The 12,652-nt window shown below is 42.3% G+C and overlaps 2 protein-coding genes across 3 annotated transcripts in view; one reads left to right on the forward strand and one right to left on the reverse strand.

The window, feature by feature from the left end:
• Positions 1–402: 402 nt before the first annotated feature.
• On the forward strand, positions 403–3,067 carry rnaseka (ribonuclease, RNase K a). Its single transcript, XM_061233725.1, has 3 exons — positions 403–661; positions 1,427–1,509; positions 1,760–3,067. The coding sequence occupies exons 1-3, from the start codon at positions 584–586 to the stop codon at positions 1,902–1,904; spliced, it is 306 nt and encodes a 101-aa protein (XP_061089709.1). The 5' UTR covers positions 403–583; the 3' UTR covers positions 1,905–3,067.
• Positions 2,660–12,652, reverse strand: part of LOC133123336 (polyunsaturated fatty acid 5-lipoxygenase-like) — a 32,467-nt gene continuing 22,474 nt past the window's right edge. For both annotated transcript variants that reach the window (XM_061233722.1, XM_061233724.1), the window contains exons 12-15: positions 11,538–11,659; positions 11,343–11,443; positions 10,891–11,061; positions 2,660–3,721 (exon numbers count right to left, since the gene is read on the reverse strand). In XM_061233722.1, coding sequence (XP_061089706.1) covers positions 3,542–3,721; positions 10,891–11,061; positions 11,343–11,443; positions 11,538–11,659 — 574 coding nt within the window. In that variant the 3' untranslated portion in view covers positions 2,660–3,541. The remainder of the gene's footprint in view (positions 3,722–10,890; positions 11,062–11,342; positions 11,444–11,537; positions 11,660–12,652) is intronic.

A 12,652-nucleotide genomic window follows, 5' to 3' on the forward strand; every position in this document is an offset into this window, starting at 1 on the left:
TCTAATTCTTAGTTTTATGCCGGTTTTATTACCGCCACCTACTGGATGTATTATTGTTTCTCTTTTTAGTTTACTTCTTTAAAAAAAAAAAAAAAAAAAAAAAAAATAAGGCAAGCTTAATTACTACATAGAGGCTACCATCAGAGAGACTATACCGGAAACACAGCTCTGCTCAGCTGCCCGTCTCTTCTATCACATGACGAGTCACGCGCTTATCCTATGGTTACGAGCAGATTGTACCATGTTGAAAATCAGAACGCAGAAAGGAAACTCGGTTCTATTAATATTCACTGTATGTGAATTATTGAGTTCAGTTACTGAATGCTTTTTAATTCCAAAATCTGAAAGTATTTTGAGAGGCAGTAGTTCAATAGAAATACACCGTTTTTTGTATTGGTACTGTTCATTGGTGTCAGGTGACTACTACCGGAAGTTGAGGCGGATTAGCCTGTCCTAAAAAAAAAAGCTTCTTAGGTTCTGAAAACGGAAAGTCTTGTTTGTGCTTAAAGAAATAAACGATTACGTTTGGAACGAGGAAATCTTAACACCTCAGTTGTTTTAGCTGCAAATAAGTCAGTTAATCATGCCATCGCTTTTATTTTGCGGACCTAAACTTGCCGCATGTGGTATTGTGATAAGTATTTGGGGAGTCATTATGCTGGTAAGGACATTATTTGTAGACTAATAGACTTCTCAGCCTAGCCGATTGGCGTTTTTGAAAGTCTTTCAACACTTATTTACTAATTAAATGTGTTCTCATTGAATTCATCTGTTAGGGTTTGAGTCGCGAAACATGATTTCTACTCTCCATAGAAAATACTGTCGTTAGAGCGTATTTTAACCATCTGTGATAATGCAACTAAATATTTTCTTGATATGAAGCTGTTAGCCTATATCTGGGGCTCTTGTGATTGTGTACGAGTCGGCGCATTTAAAAAGTATTGAAGTGACAGGCGACAACAGACTAATGAAACGCTTTGCGCCGTCTAGTTGGCTCTAATCACATTCATACCGGCGTTAGCGACACATTTTAGATACAGATACAGATACAGAAACGACACAACTTTAATGTAAAATGATGTAACCATGATTCTGGGCCTAGTCCCATACTTATACTCGAGTGAGAAGACATTAATCTGCTTTTGCGTAGCTGTACTGGCCCAGAACCCGTGAGTTACTACTAGGGCCTACTAGTAGTCTTAATTACAAAGACCGCTGATTGGAGGTAATATTTAGCCATAACGAGTGCAATATGTGTAAGAATCTGGTCGGTGATCTCTCTGAATACAGAACTAGATTGTTATTGCTCAGAACTGCTGTGGACCCAGGCTATGTTATTTTGAGTTGATGGGCATGCTGGTGTTTTTACATCAGGTAATTTTATCTACCTGTTCCTTTTATTACCTCACCCTTACGCCTTTTTCAGGCAATGCTGGGGATTTTCTTCAGTGCCCACTCTGCTGTGTTGATTGAGGACGTACCCTTCACAGAGGATGACATGCACAATGAGTGAGTAGATTCAGTTCAGGTAACTCAAATTTGCATAAGCAACTGCAAGTAAGTAAACCGTGGTGTACCATGGTGATCGGGGTGGTTCCTCTCCCATTTGCTCCTTCAACCCCAAATTTGTTTCATGCCGCATTTATTAATCTTCTTATTTTCAACACTTTTTGTTGTTATTCTTTCTCCAATATTCCCAAGCTTACCCTTTTCTGCCCACTGTGAATTTCTCACATCCATTTTCTCTGCTTCCCTGCAGCAAGAACCCACCTCAGACAATCTATGGACTATATAACCAGGTTGGCTTCAACTGCTTCATAGCGGCAGGCATTTACGTTGTAATAGGAGGCATATCTCTCTGCCAGGTCCGACTCAACAAGCGTAATGAATACATGGTGCACTAGACCCCCTACTGGACAGAAATCAAAACTGCACCACCGCAGCCTGGAAAGCTGAAGTTCAAGCATTTTGTGGTCTGTGTTCTGGATCACTTAGGTTAGTGGGCCAGAGCACAGGTTTCAGCTCCACCACAAAACTACTTTTTTTTTTTTTTTTCTTCTCTTTTTACTGTAACAATTCTTCCAAAGGGCAGCAAGTACTACTGTTGTGATCTTTCAGAATACAAATGCATTTTTACAATGGTGTAGTAGTCTTCTGGTTTTAATCTTGAATTGTATTAATGCTGCATACCTTTTTACTGGACTATCATACACATGGGCCAGTTACTATTCAATCCGATATAAAGTAATGTGAAATACTCCCCAGATTATTTAAAATCCTGCACCCATGAGGGGAAGAAGCAAGGTGATCATTCTGATTTGAAAATATTGTATAGACTTGGTGAAAATGTAATTCCCAGCTTCTTTGTGTTACTTTGTGGTTTTTACATGACTGGATGGACTTCATATAAAGAAATGACGAGGTTAAAATGCATGCATAGTTAATTTGTGTTTCTGTGAGATGTTTCATTTTAACCATGTTTTATCCTGTCAACCTGGAGGGATTTGTTTTGGAAGATGTGATATGTGCATACATTTTTCTGTTTGTTTTACAAGAATTGTCTCATGTACATACTCAAAAAGTTAAGTGTTAATGTGGAATACTGTATTTTGGTTTTCATATTCTTTGCTGTAAATGAAGAATGACAGTGAGACAAGAACACATGCACTGAAACTTTATATTTCGGAGGGAGTGTTTCATGAAAACACTCCCTCCCTTCAAATACTTTACATAAATGGGATCAGCATAATTATTTAAATAATGTGTTATACAATTGGATGTATTGACAGTACTGCTCCCTGCTATCACTGAGTAAGTTGTGAAGGTGAATTAAGTTAAATTATTGTACTCAAATACACTGTATATTATAATAGTCTGTCACTGCCTTTCAACAATCCCATTAAATGTCAAGAACCCCCATGAATAAATAAGAATGTCATTTCCATTTCACCAAAAAAATTAGTCTTGTGCTGCCTTAGCCTAGAGGATTAATTTGTCAGGAGATCTTAAGCATGGTTCTCTATTTGACATTAATCATTAAAAATCCAGCAACTGGAATTGGAACAAATTGGAACTGTCAACGTTCATGCCTCTGGTGCTATGGCTTATTCTAAGAAAATGGTTGCTTTGCGAAAGGTCTAGAACTCTGTGTTGTGCACATCAGGAGGCATGTACAGTAGGTACGACATGTCCGTGTTTGAGCAATCACTCCTAAAATTATGAAAATGAAGAGATTAGATTTAACCATCTAATTAAAGGGATTATGAATTATGGGCTATTCAATTTAATTTCATACCTTTAAACAGGACTATCATACATGTTTATTAGGTTAAGGTGGTGGGCCAGTTACTATTCAAGCCTATATAAAGTACTGTGAAAAGCTCCCCAGATTGTCTAAAATACTGCACGCGCATAAAGGAAAATACACAAGGTAACTATTGTAAAGGCTTTGCTGGTTTACATATACTTCAGAAATGCCCCATTGGTTTACAGAGTTGGGGTTAACCAACTAATTGACTTTGAGTCAATTTGACTATAGAACCTAAATGGTAATGCTGTTCTCTACGCGGCTTGGACACAGGTACAGGTACTGCAACTCCCGACCTTCATTCTTCTTCATGATCTTCTTCTCTATGTCCTGTAGCTCCTCTTGGAAGCTTTTGATCACCTCCCTTGCCCGAGGTTCAGTAAAGTACTCTTCCACGTACTGACCAATGGGAATCTTCCGGATGCCATGAGACAGACAGTGAACACAAAGTGGAAGAGTGAGTCAGAAAACATCTCAAGCACTAGCCTATTTTAGGAAGGGCAGTTCCATAGTGAGTGAGTGACATTTAGACTGATTTAAAGACTTCAATTGTATTACTATAATGCTTTGTATATTAAAGGGGCTGGAAACAGTTTAAATAACAAATGATGATGATAGAGAAATGCAGTGGAACAATGTCATCCACTGCACCATCGTGTTGCCACATACAGTTGTGTTCAAGAAAATAGCAGTACAACATCAGTAACCTGATGAACCACTGTTCTTAGTAGTAATATTTCTGCATGGCAAATACTTTATTCGTAGATGTAGTAGTGTAATAGAAAAACAACAGACCCAACTGTCATGACATGCATGCTGCTTGTTCTGAGTAATTGACTCATTCATTGAAAGGGGCGTGTTAAAAATAATAATAGTGTGGAGTTTAATTACAGAATTCATTCATTCTGTGAAAAAACAGGTGTCATTAATTGTCCTTTAAGGAAGAAGAAATATTATAAAATATATTTCCTTCTGAAGTAAGTAAAATGGGCCATTCCAAACATTGTTTGGAGGAGCAACATAATTTGTTTAAAAACTTGATTGGAGAGGGGAAAACGCATAAAGAAGTGCAGCAAATTATAAGATGCTCAGCTAAAATTATGTCAAATGCTTTAAAATGGCAACAAAAACCCGACACAAGAGGAACTACTGTTAAAATGGATTGAAGAATAGTCAGAAAGGCAAAGATTCAGCCATTCATCAGCTTCAGAAAGATCAAAGATGATCTACAATTACCTGTACAGTCAGGAGACGTTTGATCGAAGCTAAGCTATCAACAAGAAGCCCCCGTAAAGCACCATTGTTGAAAAAAGGGCATGTGCAGAATCGGTTAAAATTTGCCAAAAAAACCATCGATTGGCCCAGAGAAATAAGAGAAATGGCGTAACATTCTGTGGACTGAAGAGAGTAAAATTTTTCTTTTCGGGTCTAGTGGTCGTTGACAGTACGTCAAATTCAAGCCACAGAAGCATGGTATGGGGATGTTTTTCATACTACGGTGTTGGGTTCGTATACCTGGGATCATGGACCAGTTTGAATACATCAAAATACTTGGAGATCATGTATGCCGAAGGTCAAATGCCCCTGAAAAAGACAACGACTGCAAAAACACGAGTAAGCGAGCAACATCTTGGTTCCAGACAAAAAGTATTGAGCTAATGGAGTGGCGGCATTCTCTTCCGCTGTCACTGCCGCCAAAGCAAAATACTATCAGACACAAATTCAGAACTCCACTTCTAACCCCCGGAAACTGTTCTCTATTTTCTCCTCTCTCCTCAACGCACCGCCTCCTCCACCTCAGTCCTCCTTCGCTGCTGATGAATTTGCTGATTTTTTTGATGAAAAGGTCACAGACATCCGCAGATCCTTTACAACCACCGCCCCCCTCACTGTGCCCCCCGCTAGGCCCATCCCTTCCTTTTCCACTTTCTCCCCCCTCACAGACTCTGATGTTTCTCAACTCCTGCTCTCCCACCGCCCTACAACCTGTGCCCTTGACCCCATCCCCTCTTCTCTTCTCCAGACTATCACACCTGACATTCTCCCATTTGTCACCTCCCCTGTCAACTCCTCCCTATCTTCTGGCTGTTTTCCAGCATCCTCCAAGAGGGCCCACATCACTCCGCTGCTAAAAAAAGCCTACTTTGGATCCCTCCATCATCCAGAACTACCGCCCGGTATCTCTTCTTCCTTTTCTTTCTAAAACCATAGAACGAGCCGCTTCTACTCAACTTTCTTCTTTCTTTTCTAACAACAACCTGCTAGACCCCCATCAGTCTGGCTTCAGATCGGGCCACTCGACAGAGACCGCGCTCCTCTCCATCAGTGAATCACTTCATGGCGCTCGAGCAGCCTCCCTCTCCTCTGTCCTCATTCTGCTAGATCTCTCTGCTGCCTTCGACACTGTGGATCACTCCATCCTCCTGTCCACCCTATCAGCAACAGGAATCTGTGGCACAGCCCTGGACTGGATTGAGTCCTACCTCTCTGGTCGCTCCTTCCAGGTTGCCTGGGCTGGTACGGTATCGACACCTCGGCCCCTTGCCACAGGAGTTCCCCAGGGCTCAGTCCTAGGCCCGCTTCTTTTTTCTCTTTACACTCGTTCCCTTGGCTCTGTGATCACTGCACATGGGCTATCCTACCACTGCTATTCGGACGATACCCAACTCTTCATCTCGTTCCCACCTTCTGATACACAAGTTTCAGCCCGTATCTCTGCTTGCCTGAGTGACATCCAGAGCTGGATGGACAACCACCATCTAAAGCTCAACCCAGGTAAGACTGAAATGATATTCATCCCTGCTAATACCTCTCCCCATCTGGATCTTTCCATTTCCCTCGGGGATACCACACTCACGCCATCACCCAGTGCAAGGAAACTCGGCGTGGTGATGGACAGCAGACTGTCCCTTTCTGAGATCATTGCGGCGGTGACCCGGTCTTGCAGGTTCTTCCTATACAACATACGGAGAATCCGCCCCTTTCTCACCCCCTACTCGACCCAGCTCCTGGTCCAAGCGATGGTTCTGTCCCGCCTGGACTACTGCAATTCCCTCTTGGCTGGCCTCCCAGCGTCCGCCATCAGACCCCTCCAACTTATCCAGAATGCAGCAGCTCGTCTGGTCTTCCAACCTTCCCAAATACTCACACGTCACCCCCCTGCTTACTTCCCTGCACTGGCTGCCTGTCATGGCTCACATCAAATTCAAAACATTGGTGCTAGCCTTCCAAGCAGTTAAGGGGTCTTCCCCAGCTTACCTACAAAAAAAATCATCAGACCCTACACCCCTGCCAGAACTCTTCGTTCAGCCTCCACATGCCGCTTGGCACCGCCCCCTCTCCGAACCTCCACCTCACGCTCACGACTACTGTCTGTTCTGGCTCCACGGTGGTGGAACGAACTCCCCAGTGAGGTCAGAACTGTAGAATCTCTCCCCACCTTCAAGCGCAAACTGAAGACGCACCTATTCAAGCAGCACCTCTCCCCATCCCTCCCTACCTCCCTGTGAACCTTAATTGTTGTCTTTGTGATTTACTTTGTGTATCGGTATTTTTAGTTGGCTAGGTAAGCTGTATTTGGATAGTTAAGTTTGGTCACTTTTGCTTTGTTGTTTGTTTATGTTTGTTTAAAAAAAAAGAAAAAAAAAAGGCCCTGATCCTTATCTTTGTTGCACAGGTAGCAGTTGAAATTGTACTTCCCTCTAGGGTCTTTCAGCGCATTTATCCCTGGTTATGGGTATGCACTTTGTTGTATGTCGCTCTGGATAAGAGCGTCTGCCAAATGCCATTAATGTAATGTAATGTAATGTAATGAGTGGCCAGCTCAATCCCCCGACCTCAACCCCATTGAAATCTTGTGGGTTGACATTAAAAAAGCAGTTTCTGAAGCAAAACCTAAAAATACCTGTTTCTAAGTGCTAGAAGTTGGTTGACTCGATGCAATGCAGATGCGCAGCAGTTATCAAAAACAATAGTCATGCAACTAAATATTAGTTCAGTAATTTAAAGGGAAGTTAAATCTTGAAAAATTTCTTCAGTTTATACAGTTTGAAGAGAGTTTGAAGAGAAAAATGTCGACTGCCATTTTGTTTTTACAGATTAATATTCCTTTTCTTTGCTTCCTGTAAAAGAATAACGCAGACTTGATAACATTTGCTAATGCTTTGATTTGGAATTGAATGTGTAATGTTTCCACTACATTTGAAATATTTAAATAAAAGCTATTAAAAAATATTGGCACTTTATTCACTTTTTTTAACGCACTGATATTTATTTGAACACAACTGTATGTAGCTCATGCAACAAATCTTGATTTTAAAAAATCTCTAGGTTTAATTTTTTGGTTTTTGCAGTGAAGGCAAAATAGTTTGTGAATGTTCCTGGCATTTGTGGGCCACTGTAGCGAGATATATTTTCCTTCCCACAGTGAAGCCAGCAGCTTGTAGAACTAGAAAACACGAGGGGGTTAGCAAACTAGCTAGCTCAGTAACATAGATACACTGCTCACTGAGTGTATATCAGTATTAGGTATACCTGTACACCAGCTTGTTCATGCAAATATTTAATCAGCCAATTACATGGCAGCACCTAAATGCATAAAAGCAAGCAGATGTGGTCAAGAGATTCAGCTGTTGTTCAGACTAAATGTCAGAATGGACATTGGTACCAAACAGGTTTGAGTATTTGATCTCCTTTGATTTTCACGTACAACAGTCTCTTGGGTTTGCAGAGAATGGTGTGAAAAACAAAAAAGGGCCAGACTGGTCAAAGCTGATGGGAAGGTGACGGTAATGCAAATAACCACCCATCACAACAGCGGTATGCAGAAGAGCATCTCTCTACACACAACGCATTAAACCTCTAAGTGGATAGGCTACAGCAGCAGAAGATCAATACGTTTTAAAAATATGTATAATAAATACCAAATAAAGTGCTGAGTGTATTTCATTAAAATCCATTAAAGAAAAGCTGCCTGTGAAGTAATATGTACACAGTCTGTGGTTGGCTGAGCTGAACCTGCTGCCTTCCAGGCTTCACTGAGGGATGGAATTTACCTTGAGTGCTACTGTATTGCTGATTTGTGGCTTGCCAACAGCAGTTCTCATTAAAGGTCCTTGTTCACTGGATCATTTCTTTTTTCATTGCAATATAGATGGTATCTTTCTCAACAGTCTCCATTTAACATTGCATCACAGAGACCCAAACTTTTATTAATCACTAGATACATCCTACTATTCTGTGTCCGGTCTATTATCAATTTCTGTTGAAATGCCTTTGTGCACAAACCCAACGTCAGATAGTCAGTTCCACGCTGAAGTGGGAATTAGACTGTTGTGTGCATTAGTGTTCTGCAGTGGGTTGGTTGCCTTTTCTCCTGGATTAGTTAAGTATTATTTGTTTGCTTGCTGATTCTAAATTCAGTTTAGTTGTCATTATAGTGTTCTGTTGTGTACTTGTTTGTTTGTTAGCTATTACAAGTGGTGTTTATTTAGATTCAGTGAAACTGGGTTAGGTGTTTGTTTCTCTCAGGTGAGCTAGGCTATTAAGTTAGGCTATTGTTTTACTGGCTGGCAGGCCACAGCTTTTGTTGTAGGAGGAGCCAATACTATGCACCCTGCTCAGGGTATAATTACTGGCACACCTGAACTCACTTCAGTGTGCATTAGTGTTCTGCAGTGGGTTGGTTGCATTTTCTGTATTCAGCGTCAGTGCTATTTAAGCAGTTGTGTAGCGCACCAGCGGCAGCTGTGTGCGGCAGCCTCGGCTACTTGCCTCGGCTACTTGCCTCGGCGTACGAAGTCGCAGGTGTACAAAGTCGGGGGTGTCTATCTACGGGTGTCCATCCAGGCTGTCCGAGAGCCTGATGTTTGATTTTGTTTTGCTGCCTGCCCTCATTCCACTGTGTAGTATTCCTCTCGTCCTCCCTAGTTCCCTCCATGTGTTTCCTTCCCATCCCTGTCCTCTCTCCTCTCCCCAGGTCCCAGTCAGGTAGGAGGTTCGCCTCCCGCCAACATGGGCAGAATATCTCTAACCTCATCTTCCCTCCCAGATCCCCTGGTATTGATCTCTGTGTGGCTGGTGGCCTCTGGAACTGCCAGTCCGCCGTCCAGAAAGCAGACTTCATATCTGCCTATGCCTCCCACCTCAACCTTGACTTTCTTGCTTTAACTGAAACGTGGCTCTCACCAGAGAACACGGCCACCCCGGCTGCCTTTTCCTCTGCCTTCTCTTTTTCCCACACACCCAGATCCTCTGGCAGAGGAGGTGGCACAGGTCTCCTAATCTCATCCTCCTGGAGATCTAGTGTCTTCTCCTCATCCCTCTCCTTCTCCTCTTTTGAATTTCATGCGGTTTCTGTTACTCTGCCGTGCAAACTGTTTATTATTGTTGTTTATCGCCCCCCGGGTCCTCTGGGGAACTTCTTGGATGAGATGGACATCATCCTCAGCTCCTCACCAGTCAATGACACCGCCCTGATCCTCCTGGGTGACTTCAACCTCAACTCAGAGTCCACCCAGTCTACCTTTCTCTCCCTCCTCTCTTCTTTTGACCTTAACCTCACTCTTTCCCCTCCCACCCACAAAGCAGGCAACCTTCTTGACCTCATCTTCACAAGGAGCTGCACAACAACCAACCTCTCTGTAACACCACTCCATATATCTGACCACTCCTTCATCTCTTTCTCTCTTCCACTCTCCTCTTACACTCATCCATCTCTCCCACCATCCACTGTCACCTGTCGACAGAACCTACGCCACCTGTCTTCCTCCACCCTCTCATCTACAATCCTCTCCTCCCTACCATCCGCGAATGATGACAACTATGTTTAGAACAGCATTTCATGTGTATTTTGCTAATTTCTGGATGTGATGCTTTGACTTATGGTAGAACCTATGCACTTGTAAATCGCTTTGGATTAAAAGCGTCTGCCAAATGACTAAAATGTAAAATGTAATGTAAATGTATTGATCCGAGCCCACTATACTTAAAGGTCCCATATTGTACACCTTTCCAGTGTGTTATTTTAGGTCCTTATATCCATAAGAAGATTTATTTGGTTTTAAGTACCAGAAACAATATCCAGTTTTCCATGTCCCTTCTCCGGCATCTATCATGAGCTTTACCAAGAACAGAACATTTTAAAGAACTGTGTCTTTAAGGCTCACTGATATCAGTGAACCTCTGTTCTGATTGGCAGGTTAGCTCCAACAAACTGAACGCTGTCTGTGCCTTGGATAGGTTCCAGTTATGGTTAAGGTGAGTCGTGCTGAAGCACACAAGCATATTGTAGTAATCCACATTTTCTTCATATGGATTGTGTGGATTTGTTTGGGGACTGTGTGTTTTGACAGTGTTTTTTATGGCACCATCAACTCCTTTATAATCCACATAGCAAGGGCAATATCATTTTCCACAATTAGGTCCTTTAAGTCACAGAAGCTGATCTGGCCATGTCTACAACCAGGTCTCTTTCAGTCAGATTGGGATGCAGGAAAATGTGTATCCTATACTGTAGATTCTTCAGTCAGATATACCAATCTTGTGCAGGCTCAGTGTGCTGTCGTGTCAGGTTGTTGGCTTACTGCATCAGGCTGGGCTCGGCTCAATTGCCAACAGATTGCCATCTGCACACAGGATTGGCTAGCATCAGGGAGGGTGCTCATGATCATCTCCATGGTGACTGCATTCTTGTCAGTGGGAGGAGGCTGGCGCAGAGTGCAGGGGGTGTTGGGAACCCAGGCACACCAGTCAAACTAAGTCCAGAGAGAGACAGTAGCACACATCACATCAAGGGAGTATTTAAAAAATGGTATTGTTCAGCCAGTCTGGAACAGCCTGTCACATTTGATTGGCCTGCTGCATTGCAGCACTTTCCATTATCAGTGGCAGTGTGTGTATGTGTGGGCATGAACCAGTTCGTTATCAGAGGCAGTATGTGCGTGAGAACAAAACTGTTATTAGTGGCAGTCTGTGTACGTGTGGGTATTAACCTGTTGTTATCAGTGGCAGGGTGTGTGTACATGTGGGCACAAACCTGTCCGTTATTAGTGGCAGCATGCTGTATAGAGGCAGTGAAGATCACCACACTTAAAAGGGTGATCAGCTCCTCCTTGCTTGTCAGCTCACTTGGTAGACCTGCAACAAAGAGTACAGGAATGAAGTGACTCATCTGGCACATGTACACTTCTAATTCTTCATAGTATCAGAAAGTGTATCACGTGAGACAGACCAAATTGAGGGTTATCCCCATGTCCCTCCTGAGTAATGTCCCGTGTCCAGGCCTGAAGTTCAGAGTCTTGGAGCACCTCATTGTCACTGGCATAGTACAGAGACACCACTCCTGAGACAAAACTGAGGGAAGAAAAGATTCATCAAGGGAGGGAAAAGAGAAGACTGCTCTGTGTCAGGCACGTGCACAAGCAGGCACGTGCATAGATAGCTTCATACCCCCACTCACAATTTTGACATTCCAAATACAACTTGTCCTGGAAAGTACCACATCCCCAGCCCCAGTTCGGTTACGATAAATGATATCACTCAGGTAGGTACCGTTTTAGTTACGAAACCACGATTATACAACACTTACTTACTTTTTATGTTATATATCCGCTGTAATTTCTTCATTACTAGCCTCGGTGCACGTGAGCAACCAAGCTAGTGTGATTCTCATTAAAACCTCGAAATCTCCATCATGCGCAACTTGCAAGTATGCAATTCAATATTTTGGTATATTCAGGTCACATGTTATTTCTGAAGCAGGTAGTTACATTTTGCATAGTTGTGGTAGTTTAGTGATTAGTTACCCCCTTTTCTTTACAGTCAGTTTTCTAAAAACTTGTAAAAGTGTATTATTGTTTGGGCATGTTGCAGTGTGTTTTCACTGTTAAAATAAAAGTTTAAAACAATCAATCAATCATTCAGTTTTGATTTGGAAATAAGAAGCAGCATAAACACTGCTCGAAGAGGCAAATACACCCGTCTCTAATGAAAAGCTAAATACTTCTCACCTCCCTGACCCTGGATCAGTTTTTCAGTCATACGCACAGATGTAACAAATAGTATATAACAGTGTGTTTAAGTAGTGTATGCGTGTACACGTGTGGGTATGTGTTTTTGAATATAATAATATGGTTTCTTTTCCTCTTGGTGTGTTGCTCTAAAACCTGTCACTAAAATCAAACTGTAGTTCAGTAGTTGTACCGTATATCTCATTTCTAAAATATATGCAGTGTAACAAATCTGCATTTTCTTTCATGGTATAATGTGTTTCAGTAGAATTGAAAGAGGTCCCATGTTATGTACATAGCGTGCGATTATGGATGATGGAGGTGTGGCAACATCGGG

This window comes from Conger conger, chromosome 3 (genome assembly GCF_963514075.1).
Source record: "Conger conger chromosome 3, fConCon1.1, whole genome shotgun sequence".
Taxonomy (NCBI): Eukaryota; Metazoa; Chordata; class Actinopteri; order Anguilliformes; family Congridae; genus Conger; species Conger conger.

Excerpts from the sequence above, each read along its gene's own strand:
- rnaseka (XM_061233725.1), top strand. The coding sequence starts at position 584 with ATGCCATCGCTTTTATTTTGCGGACCTAAACTTGCCGCATGTGGTATT. Across the intron at positions 662-1,426 it reads TTTGGGGAGTCATTATGCTG|GCAATGCTGGGGATTTTCTT; the intron begins GTAAGGACATTA and ends CGCCTTTTTCAG. Across the intron at positions 1,510-1,759 it reads GAGGATGACATGCACAATGA|CAAGAACCCACCTCAGACAA; the intron begins GTGAGTAGATTC and ends GCTTCCCTGCAG.